We start from the raw sequence: 23,009 nt of genomic DNA on the forward strand, positions 1-23,009 counted from the left end.
ATAGCTGCCTTCTCGGAGAGTTCTGTGGCACTTAAAATATAGACTTCTAAGTTCTCCTCATAAAATTGTTTTAAATTATTAAGTTTTAACTAGAGAGAGTTTAGGATTGTAGTTATTTATCCCAAAGAGCTAATTTATATAATTCATAAAAAGCAACTTAATTAAAGGCATATATGTGATATATATATATACATTCATATATGTCAACTAAAAGCCAATGAAAATTAGCATTTTAATATTAACTTTTAAAACATAACTATCCCATGGAAAGCTGAGTATAATAACTAAAAGGTTTTCACTTAATGCCTTGGTATGGTCTTTTGTCAAAGAGAAAAATTTATTTTGCCTTAAACATTACACAAGAGATTTTACTTAACATACGAAATTAACAATGGGAAATTATTTAGGGGCACATAATTTCATACTTGAAATCACGATTCATGAGATAAATTAGTACTAGAATTTCATACTTGAAATCATGATTCATGAAATAAGAGTACTAGAATGATTCTGCTGTGCCTTTCTTGTGGTAGAGAGCATATGATCAAATTTGTGACCTTTGATTAAGGGGTCTATTTTAAAATGTCTTATCAGTTAATTGTAGCTATAGAAAACTTTATTTGAAGACAAATACATTTCTTTATCACCTCTAACCCTCACTTGTGATACTGGTATAAACAAAGAATTGTGCTACTCAAAAAAGCCACTAATGAGTAGGGATGCTTGGGTGGAATTTGAAAAGATAATCTAAAGAGCTTCTAGTGGCCAAAGATGGAACAAATTGAACAACTGAATAATAAACTAGGATTGAGTTATAAACCCAAAGCATAAGTATCCATGAGATCATACTGATATAAAAAGTATTGAATCAATAAAAAAATGGTGTGGGGGGACTCCAAATAATTTATGTAGCTATTATACCCTCAGGGAAGTGGGCCGTTAATGTCCATTCCTTACCTGTAGGCTGTCAATAGTAATTTCTTTCAAATAATGATTTGAGAAACCTGACTAACATTACAGTTAAGTGATCAAAATTAACAGTCATAAGTCATGTTGATAGTATGTACAGTTGACGTGATGTAATCTTTGCCTCTGTGCTATTCCTCTGCAATACCCATAACCTCAGTCTAATTATGAGAAAAACACCAGATAAATCCTAATTTTTAAGATCATTTTACAAAGTATATGTCGAGTACCCCGCAAACTGTGAATGTGATCAAGAAGAAAAATCATCTGAGAAAACTGTCATGTGAAGCAGAGCCAAGGAGACATGCTAACTAAACTGTAACGTGGTACCCTGGACAGCATGCTGGAACAGAGAATGGACATTAGATAAAAAGTACGAACATGTGAATAAATTATGGACTTCAGTTAATAATAACGTATAAATATTTGTTCATTATTTATAACTGATGTAATATGTAAAAATAGAGAAATTAGGTATGAGATATATGGGAACTCTGTACTTTGTTATTTTCTGTAAACGTGAGACTATTCTAAAGCAAAGGTTTATTTAAAAAAAAAGATAAAACAACCTTTTAGCAGCGAAAGACTCAGGGCAGAATTAATTAACAAGGAATCAGAGAACATAGGTAAAGCTACAAGCCTCTCCAATTAAAAAAAAATTGGATCTTTTGCATAACATTTTTTTCTTATTTTTTATGACATCATTTGCATTTCTGAATTATTAAATATGGCAACCTTCTGTTTCAAACACAGACAACAAGCAAGTCTTTTCAGGCAAAATCTACTTTAGTCAGTTTTTTTTTTTACTTAATTCTCTAAGGACTTTTTAATTTTTTGATGGAATTCAGTTCCTTTATTGCAAACTGGGTTGATAATATATGTACTGATAGCCTGAGAATGAACATTTGTAATACAACTATAAATACTAGCAAGTACTGAACGTAGACAAGTGGCATCTGAAAACATCCTTCTGTCTATTCAAGCTCACTGAGGCCTAAAGAAGTTTTTACTATCATTTCTAGCTTTTGAAGCTTATTATTATTAACAATAACTTTAAAAAACAAAATTCTGTAGATTAGTATAATATAATAATTTCTAGTATTTTCTGCATACATATGCTAATAATTAAGACAGCCTTTGCTTATGCACAGTAGATATGTGATTTAGTAACATGTTCACATTTTGCTTTAGGCACAAGCCTAGTAATCCATTGTTCCCATGGTGTTTTTTGACTGGTCAGGTGCATTGCAATAGTCAAATCAATTTATACATGTAGGTGCAGTGTTGAATAATTTATATTCCACAACATCCTCTCTCTTTCTTTCCTCTCCACCACTCCCATTTCCCCATGACATTGTTGAAATTCAGGAAAGAAAGAATTTCAAAATGCAGATTTTAACTAAAAGATTTAATACTTTTCTTGGAGTAAATATCTTTCTTATGTGAATTATAAACTTTAAACCAATTGAGAAGAAACCCTATTATCTGCTAACTTACATTTAGTGACTTTGTAAAGATAAAGTCCTTAAATATAACAATAACAGATTTTTGACAGTCCTAACTCAATTTAAATTAGTGGTAACTTAGAACCATGTCAGACTTATAAAATATACAGTCTTAATATTTAACTATTGTTTATATTGGAACACTTTACATAGCATTTTACTAGTGAACTATAAATAGTTATACAACTATTGAAATTGATCTTCTTTCTAAATTCTATCTTCATATTTGTTTATCTGACAAGTAATCATCAAAGGACTGCTAGTCATCAAAGTGATGTCATCACTTATCAAAATTTACTCAGCATGTAAGTATTGAATTGCAACTATATGTAACCACGTATTAGGTGCTGAAATAGATTCAAGCAAGAGTAAGGCATGAATCTTGCTCTTAAGGATCTTACAGTCTAGTGGGAGTGTGGGGATGGGGTGAAGCAGTTATATATAGCTATATATATATAGTACTATATATAGTACTTTAATAATATATAATATCAGGTAATCTAATGCATACTGAACATGATTTGCTGGTAATAAACATTAGGGTTAATAGGACAGAGTAATTACTTAAAGCTGGAAAGTTCTGGAGAACTAATGAAGGGATATGACATTTGAGCTGGACCTTAATGACAGGTGGGATTTGGGTAATGGAGTTTGGAGAGAACAGGCCTTTCACGTACAGGATAGAACATAGATGATAACAGAACAGTAGGCAAGGGTTATGGGGATATTAAGGAAGGCATATTGAAAATAAACTTGTTTTCTCTAAAATAACTAAGGAATTGATTTGAGTTTCCTGATTAATAATGCATTTAATTAGTGTTTTGCCACTTTTCAAGGAATTAAAGCTCTTGGTGTTATATTAAAAATAATTTGATTGTATAAAATGTACTTTAGGGCTGTTACTTTTTTCTATTATCCATATGTATCAGTAACTGTAATAAAGTAACCGAGATTTGTGCATATTTATTTGAATCTGTTTTGTAAAATGTGCTGTTTGCTTCACATTTTTAGCAAAAACTGATCTTAGATGATATTGTGGATAGATTAATTGTAATTTATTGCATGGTAGATTCATGTTAGTCTATGTATTGGCCCTATCCTTTGAAAAATATGCATTGAAAGAAGGATTTAATCATTTCCTATAAAAGATACGACTTTTTCCCAGTAGACAGATCCTAAAGCAATAAAGTTTATGTTGGATATAGATCAGATATTAGAGAAATGTATGTTCGCATGTTACAGCAGAGTAAATTGAGACTTCCTTAGATTAAAATAGTGTAGGGGCATGACAATTTAAGAAATTATTCCTGTTAAAAAATGCATGATCCAAAATTATATCATATTTTCTAATTGAGGATGATTCTTAATGACCTCCAGCTTGGGAACTAATGCCTACATCCCTTAAGGAAAACGCACTGCTATGTTTATAGGCTCCTTTGGTAGCAATAGTTTAAAGAAGCATAGGGCCGGAAGTTGGAACTAAAATTCTCTCCCAGCTTCAGTTGTTTAACTGCAAAACATATGAAATGTGTTGGATTTAGAATGTGGCAATTAACTTTTTTCATTATTGAAGAAAAACGAAAAGCTCCAGTAAAGCATTATTTGGAGATGCAGTTTTTTGGTTTTTTGTTTGTTTGTTTTGTTTTTTTCACTTTGTTCCTAAATTTGCCTTTCCTTCTTTTTCTGTCTATGTGGCAGATACATTACATCTATGATTCAAAGCAAATTTCTCCATTTTGGTGAATGTCTAATTTTTTCTCTTCATCTATGACTACATTTTCCACATTTTTACTCTTCATATTTATTTTTTATTAAGAGTTTCCATACTATCAGCCTTAAAATGTAATCAGGTGTTTCCTAATCTTGAAAAGGAGGAAACAACTGTACACCTCCCTTCATTCCAATTACAGAGGGGGATGGGAAACACCATAAACTGATCTAAATAAATAAAAGAATAATCAAATTTCACTTATTCTAGAATGTTTTCTATGACCTTCCTATCTTTGACTTTCATTTGTTAACAGCCCCATTTCATTAACACATAGTCTATAATATCATGTATCTCCACACAAACTGTTGTTCACTGTTTGCAATTTGTTCTTCAGTACAGCCTCATTACCATTGCTTTCATAATGCTAACCTTTCTTTGCATGATCAATCTAAAAGTTTGTTCTTTATCTACATTTCTTTCAGAGAAATTTTCAAATCAGTCTCATTTGCTGCTCCATCTTCCTGTTGGAACGAACTTGGCCCATGACCACCATTTTGGATCTTTTCTTTCTATGTATAGTTTCCCCTTTGGAGGGCTCATGTTCCTCTGTAGGTTCAGTTCTCAAATCTGTACAATTCCTAAAGCTGTTTCCTTGGTCCTGGCATCACTTCTGAGTTTTAGAATATTACAGTTCCAACTGTCTTCTGCCATGTGAATGTGAAACATGTTAAAGTCATTATCTCCAAAATTGAACTTATGATCTCCCCCACATCTACTCTCAAAATGTTCACATTATCATTTCCTAGCTTCTCTGGCATAAGACCTCAGAGTTATATTTGACTCCTTCAACTTCCTCTCTTCAAGTACAGGCAATTCCATCTCTTACTAATTTTTCTCTCACAAGGACTCCTGACTCCATCTCTTCTTCTTTGCCTTCCCCAAGTTAGTTTTTTATATTAAATTTCTTTAAAGTTGCTCTAACTCTCTCAATTTCTTGCTCTGACACATGGTTAATTTCCACAAACTAAAAGTTTTAGATTCGAGAAAACTATTGGAACTTTTCTGGGTTCACTTTCTATAAGGAAAGAGATAGAGACCTAGAGCAGGGTGAATTTTCTCAAGATTATAAGATCTAGGTATACTAAATATGAGAAGTTCAGCCCTTCTACATTCATTCTAATCTTCTTTCAACTGTGCCATAGTACTACTCTTCAGCAGTTTTTCCCCCAACACCAAAGAATTTGCTTTGGTCAATAATAAACGTGAATACAGCTGACAACAAGATACTAGTGGACCACTATTTTAGCTTAAGTGCAGAATGTTTTTTTTATAAAATTGTTTTAAGGGAAAGAGCAATTAATTTGGAAAATAGCAAAGCAGAAAACAAGCATCATGCTTATTACATCAAGTTCTTGTCACAGAATGTAACACTTGCTTATCTCCTAACATCCGTAAAGGTCAGAATTTAGAAATGGCTATCATCTAAATCCAAATTATGAATGTATCACATAGGAATCTTATGCATTTTCCGTAATATATATCTGTAGTGGAGCTAGAGATAAACATATAATTTTGCATGTGTGACTGTATCAGTCCGTTTTCACACTGCTTTAAAGATACTACCTGAGACTGTATAATCTATGAAGAAAATAAATTTAATTGACTCACAATTCCACATGGCTAGGGAGGTCTCAGGAAACTTAAAATCATGGCGGAAGGTGAAGAGGAAGCTAGACACTTCTTATGTGGTGGCAGGAGAGAGAGATTGAGGGAGGAGGTGCTACACTTTTAAACCATCAGATCTTGTGAGAACTTCCTATTATGAGAACAGCAGAGGGGAAGCTGCCCCCATGGTCCAATCACCTCCCACCGAATCCCTCCCTGCACACATGGGGATTACAATTTGAGATGAGATTTGGGTGGGAACACAGAGCCAAACCTTATCAGTAGCTATCTATTTTGATAATCAATACAGATTATTTTTCATTGAGCTACTCTTAGGCATATAAGGAAATTGTGCTATTATCTGTGGCATAAAAAAGGTTGATTTGAGAGGTATAAAATACAAAATCAAAATAAATCTGATGCATGACATTACATAGGAAAGAGCCCTGGATTAGCTACCAGAAAATCTGCCTCCAAATCTTAGATGCCATTAACCAGTCAAGTGATCTTGGCCAAGTCACATACCATTTTAATTGTTTTAGATTTTTCATCTGTAAACATAGAATGAACAAAACATTTTTATATGTCTCATAGAACTGGTGAGAAAACGCAATGAAAATTAATACTGTGAAAATTAATAATGTGAAAATACCTTATGAATAGGAGTTTTTTTTTAGCAATTGGGAACATGGCTATTGTCTGAAAAACTCCAGTAATGTCACAGTAGCTTGACAACCAAGTTGAAACATAACAAGAGAGCTATAAAGTTTAATCACTTTACTAATGTTAGTTGTGTTTATTCCTAAGATTTCATCAAGTTTTAATTCAGAGTATTCTAGAATGTTTGAGTTTATAACTTGCAGACATTTAGATTGATCCGAGGCATGATTTTCTTTCAATGCATGTTTTAAAATTCACTGTAAATTTGTTAATGTCATCAGCCTCTGCTAATATTTTCCCAAACCTACTGACACTGTACTAGTACTTAAAATGTTTTTCAACTCATTACTTTTCTTGGAACTTCTTGGAATTATAGTTTTCATTGTGATGGGGGTTGTGAGTCTTAAGTACCTTTATTTTTTTTAAGTCTGATATATAATTTTTACTCAAAGAATGAATAGTATAGGAAACTAATAGATTTTCCTTGGATGTTTGTTTTACAGCAAACAATTATGAGACTGGGAGCTTCTACCCACCAGGACCAGCATGGGTCTCTGGAGAGAGGTTGTAGGCCAGAGAATAATCCTTGAACTCTGATCTCATGAGAAACCACTAGGTGACTTCAGGGGCTCCTGATGGTTGAAAGTATGCCCACATTCATTCTTACTATGTCCCTATGTGGCTTATTTCTTGAAAGCAGCTGAGGTTTGTAGGACCAGTGAGCCCAACCTGAGTTCCATGGCTCTTCCTCTTCCTCTTATTATACTGATCAAACTAAGTCCTCACTTTACCTTCAAGGATGTGTGGAATATGTCATGTTTTTTCATAGCTTTAATCTAGCCAAGTTTTAGATATTTCACTTTTTAAATCTTCTCTTACACATTAGGCTTTCCATTTCCTTAATCATTCCCACCCCCCTGATTTTTTCTGGATAGCTTCCAATTTGTCTGCATTTTCATGATATTGAGGTGCCCCAAACAATAAAATATTCAAGAAACAGACACATATAGACTGATACTATGATGCAGTGTCTTTATTTATTAAAGCTGTGGTATTTATCCACTCATTTATTCAATTTATTTAGGGAGTTCACTGTAGTTGCAGACACTGTGTTAGATAGACAATGGTGATATAATATAATGGGAAGTAGACAGAGATGTGATCCCTGGCCATGTTACATGTACTGTAGTTGGAGAAATAGACCTTTAAAAACAATTGTCCACATACATACAAAAATACAAAATATTTTATGTATATGAAGGAAAGGACATGATTCAGGGAATGTATTACTAGGCCACCTGACCAAGTCTGAGAGTAATTTCTAAAGTCTATGAATGCTCATTTGGGTTTATTATGTACATATTGTGGTTGTGGCCTTTCTTTATATGTAACAGAACAATGACATGGTTGTTGCCTAATATAGAAGTATCAAGGGGTAGCTTATGAGAATTTATTCCCAAATGTTTTTGTAATCTTATATGAAGTATGAATAAATATCTTTAGGACACATTGCTATGTTTTACGGACTAGTAGTTTAAACTCTAAGCAAAAACAGCATGCTGGCTAAGGAAACAGTTTTACTTCAAATCCTCCTAAACTACTTTTTATATTCCCAGTTTGCCACCCCCTCATTTTCACCTACATAGATATTCTAGAGGCACCACTGCTTGTCCTAGGATTAGATTTAACACATTCTAAGATTCATAGGCTACACAAGTTCAGCAGGAAGAGTACAATGACTGTGGCTCGGAGACCGTGGATTACGCGGGACGAGTTGGTAAGCTCAACTGGGCATGGACAATGTCAAGAAGAGAAGTTGGGGGGAGAGTATTGCAAGTACTTACAGGGAGCGGTTGTGCAGAAGACATTTTAAAAAGGAGGTATGAAGCTGAGTAAATAGACTAGCCTGTCTAAACCTCCTTAATCAGGTTGAGGATTAGTGAGAGAAAAGGTCAGAGAAATTAGAGAGATTAGGTAGAAATGTAAATTAAGACATTTACATCAGTTTTAAATTGCCAAGAGTTTTGGCACAGTTTAATTCTCATAAACATATTCTATAGGTTGATATTTCTCTTTTAATCTTTTCTGTTATTATGTGACACCATATGGGTTTTGAAATGACTTTTGAGTTACTAATCAGCAAACACAACAAAATTATTATTTTAAGAATTGCTATTTTTGATGCATTTATAAGATCTGTTCTTGAGTCTTTACTTTTTTTTCCAGTTATCTCTCTGGTACTAAAAAGAGTCTGAGATTTTATTTCTGCACAAGTTTTCTGTTTTTGTTGTTTGCTTTTTAAGCTGTTGAAGAAACCAGATACACAGCCTGTCGCTTAAATTAACCAAAGGTAGAAGCCATATCTTTAAAAAGTGAGCCAAGATGTGTAAATTACAAAACCTTTTTGGAGAACTTAGTAAATTTATAAATAATTTAAAAATTTCCTCTAAGTTACTGGCCTACATAAAAAAAGCAAGTGCAACATCTGCCTACTAATGGGATTCTGTTATCTATTGAGCAACATCATATCATCCATGTGTGTATTTTCTGTTGAAGCAAAAAAGATTTAATAAGTACCACTAAATGATGAAGGAAAGGATGAAAGAAGATAGGACAAAAACATTTCTTGTTATACCTATGCAGAAACATACATACATGAGTTCTTTGTGGGTACTGTAGTGAATTGGAGTGGATATTCATTTGATTCATTTGTAAGTGACGGAACATTTCTCACTATACTGGCAGTTCTGCTTAAAGTATGCTGTAGGATTGGTGTGAATTGCTCAGAGAATTAACGAAACTCAGTCTTTAATTCTTTAATATTCCATAGCAAATTTTACTCTGCCCACACACCCTCGATATTTGTTACAGACCTGGAAACATATGCTCCTGGTAGAATCATTTTCTTCCTTGATACATCACCCATTCTGCTCCATCAGATAATACGCAGCTGCCAGTGGGTGAAAACCTCAATGCAGTATAATATCAAATAACATCTTTAAACATACTGTTTTAGGGAAAAGAACATATACTAGATAGAAATGTCATTCTTATTTATCCCTGTAGGACACTAAATATGTAGAAATGAGTAGTATTTAACTTCAAAAATTTGTTGTTAAAATAAATACGTAGATGTTGATTATTTTAGAAAATCATGTTGAAGGAAAAAGATATTTTGATATTTGTCATCATAAACAGAACTTAACACTTTTTAAATTGAGATTTTATTTGATCACATTCTTGGCTGTCTTTGATCATGAGCCTACATTTTAATTGGGAAAGCAAAGACTTGAAAATATATTAGGAGCAACCTTTTGGGATACCCTTGGATTTATTTTATATTATAACATCTAAAACATTAGCTGAAAAAGTAAATATGCCACTAGACCTTTTAACTTTTCATGCAATTTAATCCCTTTATCTCCACCTTGTTTCGAGTTCTCTTGGTATTCCTCCTGGCAACCCACGGACTAGCACTATGTTTACTGCTCAATAAATGTTTGCAGTGTTGTCATGTACACAGAAGACTTGACCACTCTCCTTTGTGTCTTTTAGGACTACCCTTTATAAAGCCTAACCTAGAACTCGTACTATTTTATAAGACATTATTGATTTGTTCATGTTTTCTTGAGGATTAGGCTGTATCTAATTCTCTTTGGAGACATAGTGGCAAGCCCAGGAAGCAGCACATATTTGTTGACAAATTAATATTTGTGCCATGATAAATACGCAACCCCAGGAACTCTTTAGCAAATGCTGTCTTTAAATTTCTTTAATACCAGAACTTAATTGAAAGATAACCAATTGATTGTCTCTTTTGGAAACCCAGAGTACCTATGGTGTGCAATTTATGAACATGTCTTAAATTCTCTTTTAGTCATATTTAACTGCCTCGTATTAGGCATATTAGGTCTTCATTTTTGGGGGGCTCCTTGAGGGCAGTATTTGCATATAGTTTGTGTATGCATTTCTCACAGTACTTAGAACAATACCTTCTGTGTACATATTTTTTGAAATTATTATAATGTAACTATTTGGAGAGAATATTTGGTACTACATTTGACTCTTGCTTCCCAAGTGTTTTTTTGCATTTAAGGCATCTGAACTGACTTTGGTCAATGCACCAGTGAGATATCTTTGTGGGCTAAGGCAGAAATAATTCAGAAATCCCTTTTGAAACAGGTGATCTCATAGCTCCTCTGTTTAGAAGTTGCATGCTACTATATGGGCATAAGGACAGGGGAGCTATCACTTTGAGCCTCTGGGAATGTAGGCAAACTCTCAGTGGCTTCTATATCAAAAGGCATAGAGACCAAAGGCCAGACATTGAGCTGTACCTATAGCATCGTAGCCTATTCCCCTTCTCTTGTGAAAACAGTTATGTAAACTACCTGCTCAGATAGGTGACTGATAAGAATAGGTGGAAGTATTGTCATTGCTTCTCTACTAAGTGTACGATTTTTAAAAAGACTTCTCTTAAATTCTTAAATTATTTATCTGAATATGGTGGAAAGAGTGCAAGTACAGAAGTTGGTCTTGGGTTCAAAATCAATTTGCATAACTTTCTGGTTACAAGAAATTAAGAAATGTCCTTAACTAGACGGTTTCGATTTTCCCCTTTTCAAACTTAGACAAGGTTGCGTACCTCTTTGGTTGTTTGAGTATCAAACAAGACCATGTCTTTAAAGTGTCTATTAGCTAATAAATTTTTATTTATTAGTTAATACTTTATTTAATATTTAATACTTATTGCCCTAATGCTGCCTCCTTAATATTCAGTAAGACAAATTGTTATATCTAGAAATCAGGATCATTAACACATTCCAAAGCTTCCATAAAACGTGGACATTTTAAAGACTGAAGGGCACAGTTACGTGTTTGATTTTGTGCTCTCCATCACACCTGCAAACTGGAACAATAATCCAAATGATATGTATGGCATTGGCAGCTTATGTATTAATAAAGAGCATGAAGATTCTTTGACATCTGTAGAGTAACAAGAAACACAGGAAGGTGACTTGTATTATCAGCAAGAGGAAAAATAAACTGGAGGATTTGAAAATATGCAATGTGGTGGGAGGATTACAATAGCAATGAGGGAAAAATCCATCTGAAATTAAAACTCCAAACTTGAATAAACTTTAACTTAGCCATGTAATTGACAGAAAATAATTCAATCACTATTTTCTTTTCATAATTTCACAGTGGTTGGATGAAAGTATATCAGTAAATATAAAACTCTGTAACTCACAGTCATTCAGTTGAGCTTCAAAAGAAAATGTCTTCAATATATGTGTCATGGGACTATCTTATCAGTAAGATAACCAAATGTCAGTATTCTTTCTGTCCTTCTTTAGAAACAGCTAAAATATACACCTCAGTTTATTGAATTGTATACTAGAGTGAATGGTACTAGAATACATTTTTGTTGAGAATGACATGACCACTGACAGTATTTTTGCTTTCCTTAAAGGAATAAATTGTCAAGAGTTAGAAGCAGGAAATAAAATTTAAAAACCACTCAATGGTCCATCAAATGAAAATACTTAGAAGTTAAGGAGTAGTTTTAGATTAAAATTCTTGAAGAGCTCTAAATTTAAACACCAGGAGCTATTTTATACATTATTTCTAAATAATTTAAATTAAGGATTTTTTAAATGGAAAATCTACATGTCATTATGAAGATAGAATGCTACAGGATAGATGTTCTTAATACCCAGGGAGTTCTGCTCTGGTCCGTATCCTTTAATAAAAGCTATAGACTTACAGAAATATAATTCATGGGTTATATTTAGGGAGGAACAGATGTTTGGATTCTGCAAAGTGAAACTTGTGGCCTTCGTTTGAAGTGATTTTGAATGATACAATGTAAGTCCCCTTGAATGATATCTTTGTTCTTGTTGTCTAAAGCAAGAAGACTAAAATAGTTTATTAAAAACATGCATCACAATTCTACCATTTGAGGAGAAATAAAGGCTTATACCTGATTAATTTTGAAATCATCCAAAAGAACAAATGATCGTATTTATTTTTAAATAGAATTGTGTAATGCTATAATAAACCCTCATTAACACAGATAATAATTTGGAATTTGATCATTGGGAAATCAGCAATATATACACTATTTGCTAGGCAATTTTAAATCATTAACACAGATACTAATTTGGAATTTGATCACTGGGAAATCAGCAGTATACATACTATTTGCTAGGCAATTTAAGTATAAAGATGATTGGCATTTAATTTGGCTAGGAATAAGGGCTAAAACAATATTTTTGGAGACTGTTTATTGAGCAGTCTTTATCAAATTATTGTTGACATCATATTATGGCAGAGTATTCACTGTTCAGTAATAGATGTGCTCAGATGCTTAAAATCATGTAGAGAAATTACGATAGGTATTTGGGACAAGAGGAGATCAACTCCAACTGGGATGGAGATCAGGTGAAAGGGAGTTCTGTGAAGGAACTGGAATTTATTTGACTGTTGAAGTAATGTAAGGCAATGTAGAAGTTGAGTTTGGGTTTAGGAAAAGGAAATCCCAGTTGTCATTTTGGGGTGGGGGATGGCAAAGATGATGACTCTGAAAAAGAGTCTTTTTAATTTAGCTTGGGACTGTGTATGTGAAAAAGTTCCAGATACTGAGTTGGGACATATTTAAGAGGATTTTGAATGGTTACATTTCATTTTGTGAGCAATAGGAAAGTCTAGTGGATATAAATAGGAAGCAATTTACTAGGGCAGGTAGAAACAGGAAAATTAGAAAACATAATAATGATGTAAGAACTTCATCCAGGATGATGACAATGGAACAAAATGAAAAGCTGAATTTGAAAAATATTGTATTAGGGAAGATATAGAGCTGGGCAAGTAATCAAATGCCAGAGCTGGGCAGAGAGTGGAGTCAGGGACAAGTCTGAAGTTTTATGCATAGTGGATGGATGAAAGAAAAAAAGCTATGCTATAATAAACAGAAATAAAAATATCAGGTGAATTATTTTGAGACTAGAAGATTAGTTAGTCTAGATGTAAGTCTGGTGAGATGACTGTTCTATTGGGAAATTTGGAAGCCACTAACTATACAGGATATATAGTTATTTGTAACTATATATCCTGCATAGTTAGCAATGCCTAACTTCATAATAGAGGTTAAAGCTAGTGATCGATTTGAGAACCATTTACCTTAACATATTAGTTAAACCTGTGGAGGTTGGTGAGGATGAAGGAGAGGGTGAATAGAAGGAAGAAGAGTTGGGTAGAATTGAGTCATGTGTAATGTCCACATTGTTAATGGTAGAAGAGGAGTCAGATAAGAATTTAGAAAAATGAGTTTATGCTAATACAGAAATATGAGTGAGGAATTATTATAATGTAGAATCATAGAAATCAAAGATTTGGGAGTTTCAAGAAGGAGAGGTGAACAGCTGTAGTTGTAAAATTCCACAAACAAGAGTATGTGAAGCAATATAAGATTTATAATATTGACAGAAGGTTATCACACAATAAAAAAATACAGTTTCAGGAGAAGGGGGAAATAGACAAAACATGTTTACTTTTGCTTAGATTGGTACAAAACTTAATACTTTCATAGGTTTTACATTTCTATTTAATTAGCTTAATTTAATAAACCATTTTCATGGTAGCTAAAACAATGCACCACCCACCCATCTCATGTTCTTATTGGATAAATTGCTAGTTTATTGGAAGACATCTAAATGCCTTTAAATATAGTCTAACTTTGTTTTATTCATTACTTAGGCTAAACTTTCCCTCAAATAGGATCATTTTGCAAGGGTTTACTATTTTAAGAAAGTTAACATATTTCCACTCCAAATTGCCTATGTTTGAGTTGTCTGTATTTTTAAAATATATTTCCTTCCCACCCTCCATGGATAATAAATTTGGCCTTGTGAGACATCAAGGCATTAGACCAAGTAGCAGACCTGGCCAATGAAACTTTTTTGCAAAGTTTCTAAATACATATATTTTACAAAATATCTATCCCAGTGTGAATCTTAGTATTAAGAGGATTGGGAAGAGGACCTAGCATTTAAGAGAAGGCACTTTATGCTAGTTTTCAAAACATATGTACCCAATCATCAGGCTATTAGATTTTAAAAATTGAATCAGTTTTAAATAAAATTTGGGACATGATTTTGAGGACTATTGTTGTTATAAAAATTAAATCCAGCTGGGTATTTATTGGCTTATTTATTTGTTTATGCAGGTTGATAAATAAGTTGTTATAAACGTGCTCAATTCATGTTTCATATTTATAAAATAATTGATATCAAGAGGCCATTCTTCTAAATACGATGGTCCAAACTTTTATATTGCAGCTAGTGATGTTAATTAATCTCCCAGAATACCACTAATTTTGAAACCAGTGACAGTTCACAGAAGCAGCACACTATGGCTGAAGATCAGCCAAAGAGGTGCTATATTTCATGAGAAGTTATCAAAAGCATTTATCTTTTGGGAATTCCATTTCTTTCTTTCAGAAGTGAATCTTAAGTGTGACTTGATGGGACAGATTTATGACATCATTTGACTTCAACTGTAGATAAAATAGGAGTGACTGTAAATCTGGTACCATGTCAGGAAATTAACCAGAAATCTTTTTATTCAATTCTGCTTAATGACAAAGATTTATTTCATCACAGAGAGGGGTGAAAAGAATTTTTCATTCAATATTTAGAGAGAATATTGTAAATACAAGCAGCTTTAGTAGTAGTAAAGTATGGCGATTATTTAAATCTCATTAAAGCTTTAGGTTAGAAATGTCTGACTTCAGGCTGTTTCAAGTCGAGCAGATAACATAAGCAACTGGGGCTGGGGAACCTTAAGAAGAGTGGGAAGTTCTTGTTAGGAACAAGGAGGAGTTCTCCTTACCACAAGCTTTAAAGGGTTGCATGTGGGTAGAGAAAAAAAAGTATGACTGAATTTGAAATTCTTCTTGATTTAGTATCATGGACTAATCTTTACAATGCCACTTTCTCTCTTCTGAAAACCTATAGGGAGAAGATACACTCTACATAAAAAATAAGTGGCCTATGAAAATTATTTTATTAGTAGTTAATATTATATTTATTAGTGATAATATTTTATTTAGCCTATTTTATATATTTCCAGTAAAAACGGTAAAATAGTTACCTAGATTATGACTTTGCTGTAATTATAAAGATCATTAGTTTTCCAGTGAGTGTCCTCCCTGCTTTGCTGGTATTTCAGAGAAAGGAAGTTTCTACATAACAGTTTCTTTCTCCATCCCCTTCGGTTGATGGGGATTTATTATAAGGAAGGAGAAATAAGTAAAGAGTCCTATCACTGTTGATGTCAGGCTTTGTGGAGAACTGGCATCTTATTCAGGATACCACAGAGATTCCAGTGTAAGATGGAATTCCGAAGCTAGGCCGGGCACGGTGGCTCACGCCTGTAATCCCAGCACTTTGGGAGGCCGAGGCGGGCGGATCACGAGGTCAGGAAATCGAGACCATCCTGGCTAACACAGTGAAACCCAGTCTCTACTAAAAATACAAAAAATTAGCCAGGCGAGGTGGCGGGGGCCTGTAGTCCCAGCTACTCGGGAGGCTGAGGCAGGAGAATGGCGTGAACCCCAGGGGGCGGAGCCTGCAGTGAGCCGAGATCACGCCACTGCACTCCAGCCTGGGCGACAGCGAGACTCTGTCTCAAAAAAAAAAAAAAAAAAAAAAAAAAAAAAAAAAAAAAAAAAGAATTCCAAAGCTATCATTTTTGGGTCGTGGCTTCTCTTCATACAGGTTCTATATGCTACACTTTGCATACACTATTGCATGTAGTCCTCACACAGAGTAACTCTTAAGGATAGCAGAAAAAAATGGAAGTTTATGGCAGCTAAATATCTTGCTCCAAATCATCCAGTTAGTGGAGCTAGGATTTTAACTCTGGTCTGCCCTCAAAGTCCAAGCAAGTTCTTTTACAAGTACTTTTTCTCTGGGGCAGGATGAATAGAAGTAGATAGATTATATGATACGTAAAATCGTCTCAAATACACAACTCTTTTATTTTTTAGATATCTAACCTAAGAGCATATTTCTAACCTCTTTGTTTCCTATTTTATTTATTTTAACGTATTCTGTTGTAAAAATGAAAACCCTTAATAAGTAAAATCCAGATCTATATGCCAGACAAATTAAGAAATTATTATTTACTTTGTTAATGGCTCTTTGGCTTATTATAAAAGGTTTTCTTTAAATATCCCCCATTAAAGTGTATGTTTTCATTAAAAATCCAATTAATAAATATTCTTAAAATTTGCTATCTTAGATGCTATCTATCTTATAGCAGAAAATATATAGAAGACAAGATATAGTTTTGAACTTTAAATAACTTAAATCAGTAATGATGGAAGAAACATACAAATAGTAACAGAATCAAAAATAAATTAGGAAACATGTTGAGAATATATGCTGTTCTGAGGGTTGTAAAAAAAACTAACAAATGAGGTGAAAGAAGGATGAATAGGAAAAGCACATGTGATTTTTAGGGCAGTGAAATTACTGGTGTATATACATGTCACTGTGTATTTGCCCAAACCATAGAATGTACACCAACAGTGAATCCTAAGGTAAACTTTGGGCTCTGGGTGATAATGAGATGTCAGTGTTGGTTCATCATTTGTAACAATTTTTTTTTATGGTGGGGGATGTTGATAATGGGGAGGGACTATACATGTGTAGGGGCAGGAGGTATATGAGAAATCTCTATACACTCAGCTCAAGTTTTCCATGAACCTAAAACTACTCTAAAAATAAAGCCTACTAAAACAAAAATAAAAAAGCACACACACACACACACAAACTAAGAAACTCATTGCCAGAATGGGATTTGAGGGAGAAGTAGAATGCTGTTAGGTAGAAAGAGAGCTGGAATGGAAGTAATCATATCTCCTGTATGTGTACCCAGGTAGGCATGAGGGCAAAGCATGAGCAAGTGCCCTCTTGCCTGAGATATGGGATGCTTGTCCTCAGTCATTAAAAGAGGGGGACGGAAAGGCAGGAGGAGGCCATATCCTGGAGTGCCTTGACAAACAGACTAAGTTGTTTTCATTTAATTGAGAGAGTCATTGCTGGTTGTTGACCTAGCAAATTGATTGTTAGGTAAGTTGCTTTGGGAGTGGTGGGACTTGATTAGAAAGAAGAGACAGGAGACTCATGAGGAATTTTAAGCAAAAGGTGGCTCTGCCTAGACCAGAGAAATAAGAATGGAAGGAGGGGATAGATAGGAAAGATGATATGGTAATAAAATGTGCAAGACATAGAAACTGAGAGTTAAGGTAAAGAAGGAGCTTGGGTATCTAAGAGAAATTTTGAGAGTAAAGAGCTAGAAAGACTCATGGGCAATTAGGTAAGAGATTTTCATTAGGTCAATTTTTAAGAACCCATTTATTTTTTTTAAAGAAGGTATACTGCACTTCTAGAATAGGTGATGATTGTGTTTTTTTGTTACCTAAGGAATGAATCCATGCTAACTAAAGACAATATTATGTAAGCATATAAAAGCACCTGTGGTTTTGATAGAGTCAATGTTACTTCAAAAGGATATTATAGGGTTTAACAGAGTTTCCTACTGGTATTGAGGTATCTAATGGCTTCAGACCATAATAAGTATTGCTAGCAAAAAGCTATAGTGTGATAAGCATTATTACTGTAGTAAAGAATGAATGGTGCTTTCTTTTCATCTCTATTGCTCTGAGGGATGGGATATTAGTTTTCCTTCAAAAAAAGCTTCTATCTTAATTACAGAAATGCAAAGATGTCTGTAGAAATGAGTATTTTTCATTAGGTTGCTGGGTGCTTCCCACAAAATTGGATTTCTTGTGGTAAGTGAGGAAGGGTAAATGGGTACTGACTAGGCCACTGGCATTGTGTGCCACAATTATATGCCAGGCCCTGGGATTAGCATATATTGTCTCGTTTAATCCATAAAACCCTGTATATTTGGTTCTATAATAATCTTCTTTGAACAGATTAGAAAATGTGAAATAAAATAATTTAATTGACTTGTCTCCAAATAAAACAGCTGGTAAGACTTTCTGAATGAGGACAGCTGCAGTGGGAATAGTAAAGTGCAAATGGACGAATACAACATACATTTAGGTGTGAGAACTAAACAGCCTTGGTGATCAATTGGATATGGATTTGAGTAGACTTAGGGCCAGGAGTTATTTAGGATGGCTCCATGGTTTCTGGCTTGCAAATCACATATAGAGTTGTTGCATTCCCTGAGATAGGGGATATGTGAGAAATATATGTGGGAGAGGAGATTATGAGTTTGAGCTTAGGCAGGCTGTTTGAGATGCGCGTGAGATACGCCAGGAGAGAGATTTAGCGGGCTACTGATTATGAGGATTAGGAGGCTTAGAAGATAGGAATGGACTGAAGATAAAGCTTTTGGGGTCATCAGTTACAAATTAATTATTAAAGGCATGGATAAGTATATAATATTTCTCAAGGGCAATGTGTAGAATAGAAGATAAAAGGGCTGTGTGTGACACCCAGGGGAACAACAGCCTTGAAGGGGAGGGCAGAGAGAGAAGCTTACAGAAGGGACTTGATAGGAGTGCCCAGAAGTGAAAACTCCTCAGGGTACACACAGTTTCATTTTAGAGTTTAGTGATGCCATTTCTTTGTGAAATAGCTGTTACAATATTGCTCCTCCTCTGCATCTCTCCTCTGTCCTTATTGTGTTGAATGTTATATTTTGCATTTCCATCATAAGAAGAAGACATAAAACCATTTCATTTAAACTGGCAGTATATGTTGTATGACTGACATGGGTATTTGTACAGTTGTTTCAAAAATCGCAGGCAAGTTTTGACAGAAATACTGGTGAAATCTTCAAAATGACAAACGCTTATCCTTTACAACATCCTGAGGCTGGAGACAGGGGAGATAGGGCCTATTATAGTTTTTTCTTCAACTATGACTTTTATTTCAGGAGTCATTCTTAATTAGAGCTGATAGTAACTTTGAAAGGTTTATACACATGTATACCTCACCAAAATGTAGCTCAAATAGTCTAAGTAGGAGTATTCATGTAAAACAAAAATATCTTGGTGAACAGACATTTTTATCGTGGAAGTTTATATTGTTTATACAAAACTCCTTAAATAACATAACTATGACTAGGATAAAGTAACTCATGTTTCTGGAGACATTTCATGATTATACAGTTGTGTTAGTTTATTTTTTCATTTTTACAAGTATATACTGTAACAACTATAAATATTTGATTAACAGGAGTGTCAACAGACTGAAAGAACCCTTACAAAAATAACGCTATAGTTATGTCAAGTGAATTTAGTTAAGCTATATAAACCAGGAATGAAGTTCCTGGTTTTCTCTCAATTTTAATGTAAGTTGAGATAAGAATATTTCAAAAGGTACTTAGTAGTCATAGGCATGTTCAGAATTAAATTAGAACTGTTAAAGATTTTTTTTAGCTGGGCATGGTGGCACGCCTGTAATGCCAGCTACTCGGGAGGCTGAGGTGGGAGGAGAATCACTTGAACTCGGGAGGCAGAGGTTTCAGTGAGCTGAGATCATGCCATTGTACTCCAACCTGGGCAACAAGAGTGAAACTCCGTCTCAAAAAAAAAAAAGAAAGAAATAATTTTTTTTTTTTGAAAAGTAGTGGCAATATATTTGAAGTAGTTGTTCAATAAAGTACTAATAAAAACACAAATTTTAGGTAGATTCTAGTTTCAAATATGCCATAGAACTTGTTCAGTTCTTTTTAGCATCAGACCAAAATTAGTTTTCTTATTTCAAGCAAAAGAAGAATAAAGCATAAAATATTTGGAGTACTGCAAAACTCCAGGGTATTCTAGATTCCATGGCAAAACTAATCTGTATTCCTTGAGATAAATTTGCAGTACTAAAATTGTTAGAGTATCCTATTTATTTCTGTTTTTTTTCTAATCTATGATTGGTAAATTGACATCTAAAATAATTCAAAACATCTTCAAAGAGCCTTCCCAAAGGCTTTCTTACAGATCTTCCAATCTTATGCTTCTTTCTAGTTTCTGTCTATATTTTGTATTAACTATAAGGTAGGTTGCTATTTTGCCTCTTTACTAAATAAGTGGCGGTATGAATGTTTTTGATTTTATTTGTATAATGCTTCATATCACATAATTTTTAGAATTCCATAATCATAATGCCTTGGTTTAAGAATATATTAATTTTACTTAGATTTAGACATATAGCCATTTAAGGAATTACATTTTTTAAAAATAAAATCATTTCTTTGTTCTTTCACTTATTGATCTCACTATATGTCAGTAATAATTTTTCATGGGGGGGGATAGGCTGGTTATTTTCTATATCTTAAAATCTGATTTTTTTTATTTGTTGTAGGTTTTACTGGGATTTAATAATGCTTATAATGATGGTTGGAAATCTAGTCATCATACCAGTTGGCATCACATTCTTTACAGAGCAAACAACAACACCATGGATTATTTTCAATGTGGCATCAGATACAGTTTTCCTATTGGACCTGATCATGAATTTTAGGACTGGGACTGTCAACGAAGACAGTTCTGAAATCATCCTGGACCCCAAAGTGATCAAGATGAATTATTTAAAAAGCTGGTTTGTGGTTGACTTCATCTCATCCATCCCAGTGGATTATATCTTTCTTATTGTAGAAAAAGGAATGGATTCAGAAGTTTACAAGACAGCCAGGGCACTTCGCATTGTGAGGTTTACAAAAATTCTCAGTCTCTTACGTTTATTACGACTTTCAAGGTTAATTAGATACATACATCAGTGGGAAGAGGTAAGATGCATCTTTTTCTTTTTTAAATCTATATCATGAAATTGTTAATTATGGCTGTTTTACAATGAACAACTGTACAATGTGTAATGAGTTTTATGAAATTCAAGTAGAAAAATGTATTTGACTCCTCTTTTCCGTGCATAAGTGATACATTTGTATCCCTAAAATATATGATCAAATAATGGATTTGAATGAACTGAAAAAAGTGATCATTTTGTGCCAATTTATTATATTTTTACACTTGATCTTAGCCAAAAGGCCGAGAAGCGATGCCAATTTATTATATTTTTAAATAAATGCACTTTAATCGACAATTATTATCTTGATCAATACAACCCCTCTCCCCCCTTGTTTTTTTTTAATCTAATATAAATACATCAAGTACCATTATTTTGATAAAGATGTGTAGGGTCTGATTGCTAATCTGGCACATCATTAGCTCTATGAGATAGTGTGGTTTTTGTCTCCTCTAATATTGAAGTTTCACTGAATTCATGATTGGGTAAAACAGATTGTTTCTTTCTTTCCAAATTGTGTATATAAAAGCTTTGATTTTAGCGTATTAATTTTGCTTATTGTTATGCCTTGCCTATAGTAACTTATTATAGTTTTTCCCTATTAGTTCATTTGATAATACTAAAAAGGAAGATATTCATGAGGGACATTAGTACATAGAAAACACAAAGAGTATAGTGAATAAATGGAGTGAATCTGACCAATCAGGCCCATATTTTTGTGAATAGAGCATCTGTTGTTAGGCAGTGGGTGGGACCTGAGAGGGCTCAGCCAACTGGAGTTTCCAAAGATCTGAGTTAAACCATCATCAAGCAAAGGAGTTTATATCCCTATCTTCAAAGTCTATTAACCATTTTGACTTCCTTTTCTTCCTAAGTCTTTTTGTATTAATTATAACCTGAATTTTATTGTCTGCATAAACGTAAGAGTCCAAAAGACTTGTAGAATACCTAAACCAACACTAATGAAAGTCATATAAAGTCATATACTGGCTACAGATTATTGCTTTCCTCCCTACAGAAATACTGTTTAGCATTTTCAAGAGAAATTATGTTTTTAAATATGTCATAAAATGGAAGTTCTGTTTGATTTCTGTGAGGCGGTAGCAGTGTTTTTGTATGTGCTTGTCAGTGACATTTTGGTTCACAGGATTTCAGGAAATGACATGCAATAATAAAACACTGCATAATACACTGATAAAAAGGCATAAAAATGGATCATTCTTAAAATATAGATATGGGATATATTTAAAATCAAATGAAGCACATTTGAGAAATCAGATTCATCTTGTAATTTTTCTCTATATAACACATTCTATCTAAAATGGAATAAATGTTCAGTTCTCAAAGCTTTTTTATGCTAATTTGAGATTAGTACCAAACCAAGATGATTCTTGCTAATAATTGCTAATATTTATTGAAGGCTTATTACATGTCAACTAGTATGTTTGATTCTTTACATATATTAGCTCACTGAATCTTCCTAACAGCACAATGATGTAAATATAATTATTGTCATCATTTTACAGATGAGAACAATTAAATACAATAAGATAACTTGTCCAGATTCATAGAACTAGTAAGAAGTGGAGCTGGGATTCCAAACTTGGCAACCAGACTCAGGAGCTAGTGCTCTTAACTGCAAAACTATATAGGTTCTTACTA

General features: G+C 33.6%; 1 protein-coding gene across 2 annotated transcripts in view; it reads left to right on the top strand.

Annotated features, from left to right (window-relative positions):
* HCN1 (hyperpolarization activated cyclic nucleotide gated potassium channel 1) overlaps positions 1–23,009 on the top strand; it is a 402,880-nt gene that overhangs the window by 22,650 nt on the left and 357,221 nt on the right. For both annotated transcript variants that reach the window (XM_055245493.1, XM_063619515.1), the window contains exon 2: positions 20,907–21,330. In XM_055245493.1, coding sequence (XP_055101468.1) covers positions 20,907–21,330 — 424 coding nt within the window. The remainder of the gene's footprint in view (positions 1–20,906; positions 21,331–23,009) is intronic.

This window comes from Symphalangus syndactylus, chromosome 16 (assembly GCF_028878055.3).
Source record: "Symphalangus syndactylus isolate Jambi chromosome 16, NHGRI_mSymSyn1-v2.1_pri, whole genome shotgun sequence".
Taxonomy (NCBI): Eukaryota; Metazoa; Chordata; class Mammalia; order Primates; family Hylobatidae; genus Symphalangus; species Symphalangus syndactylus.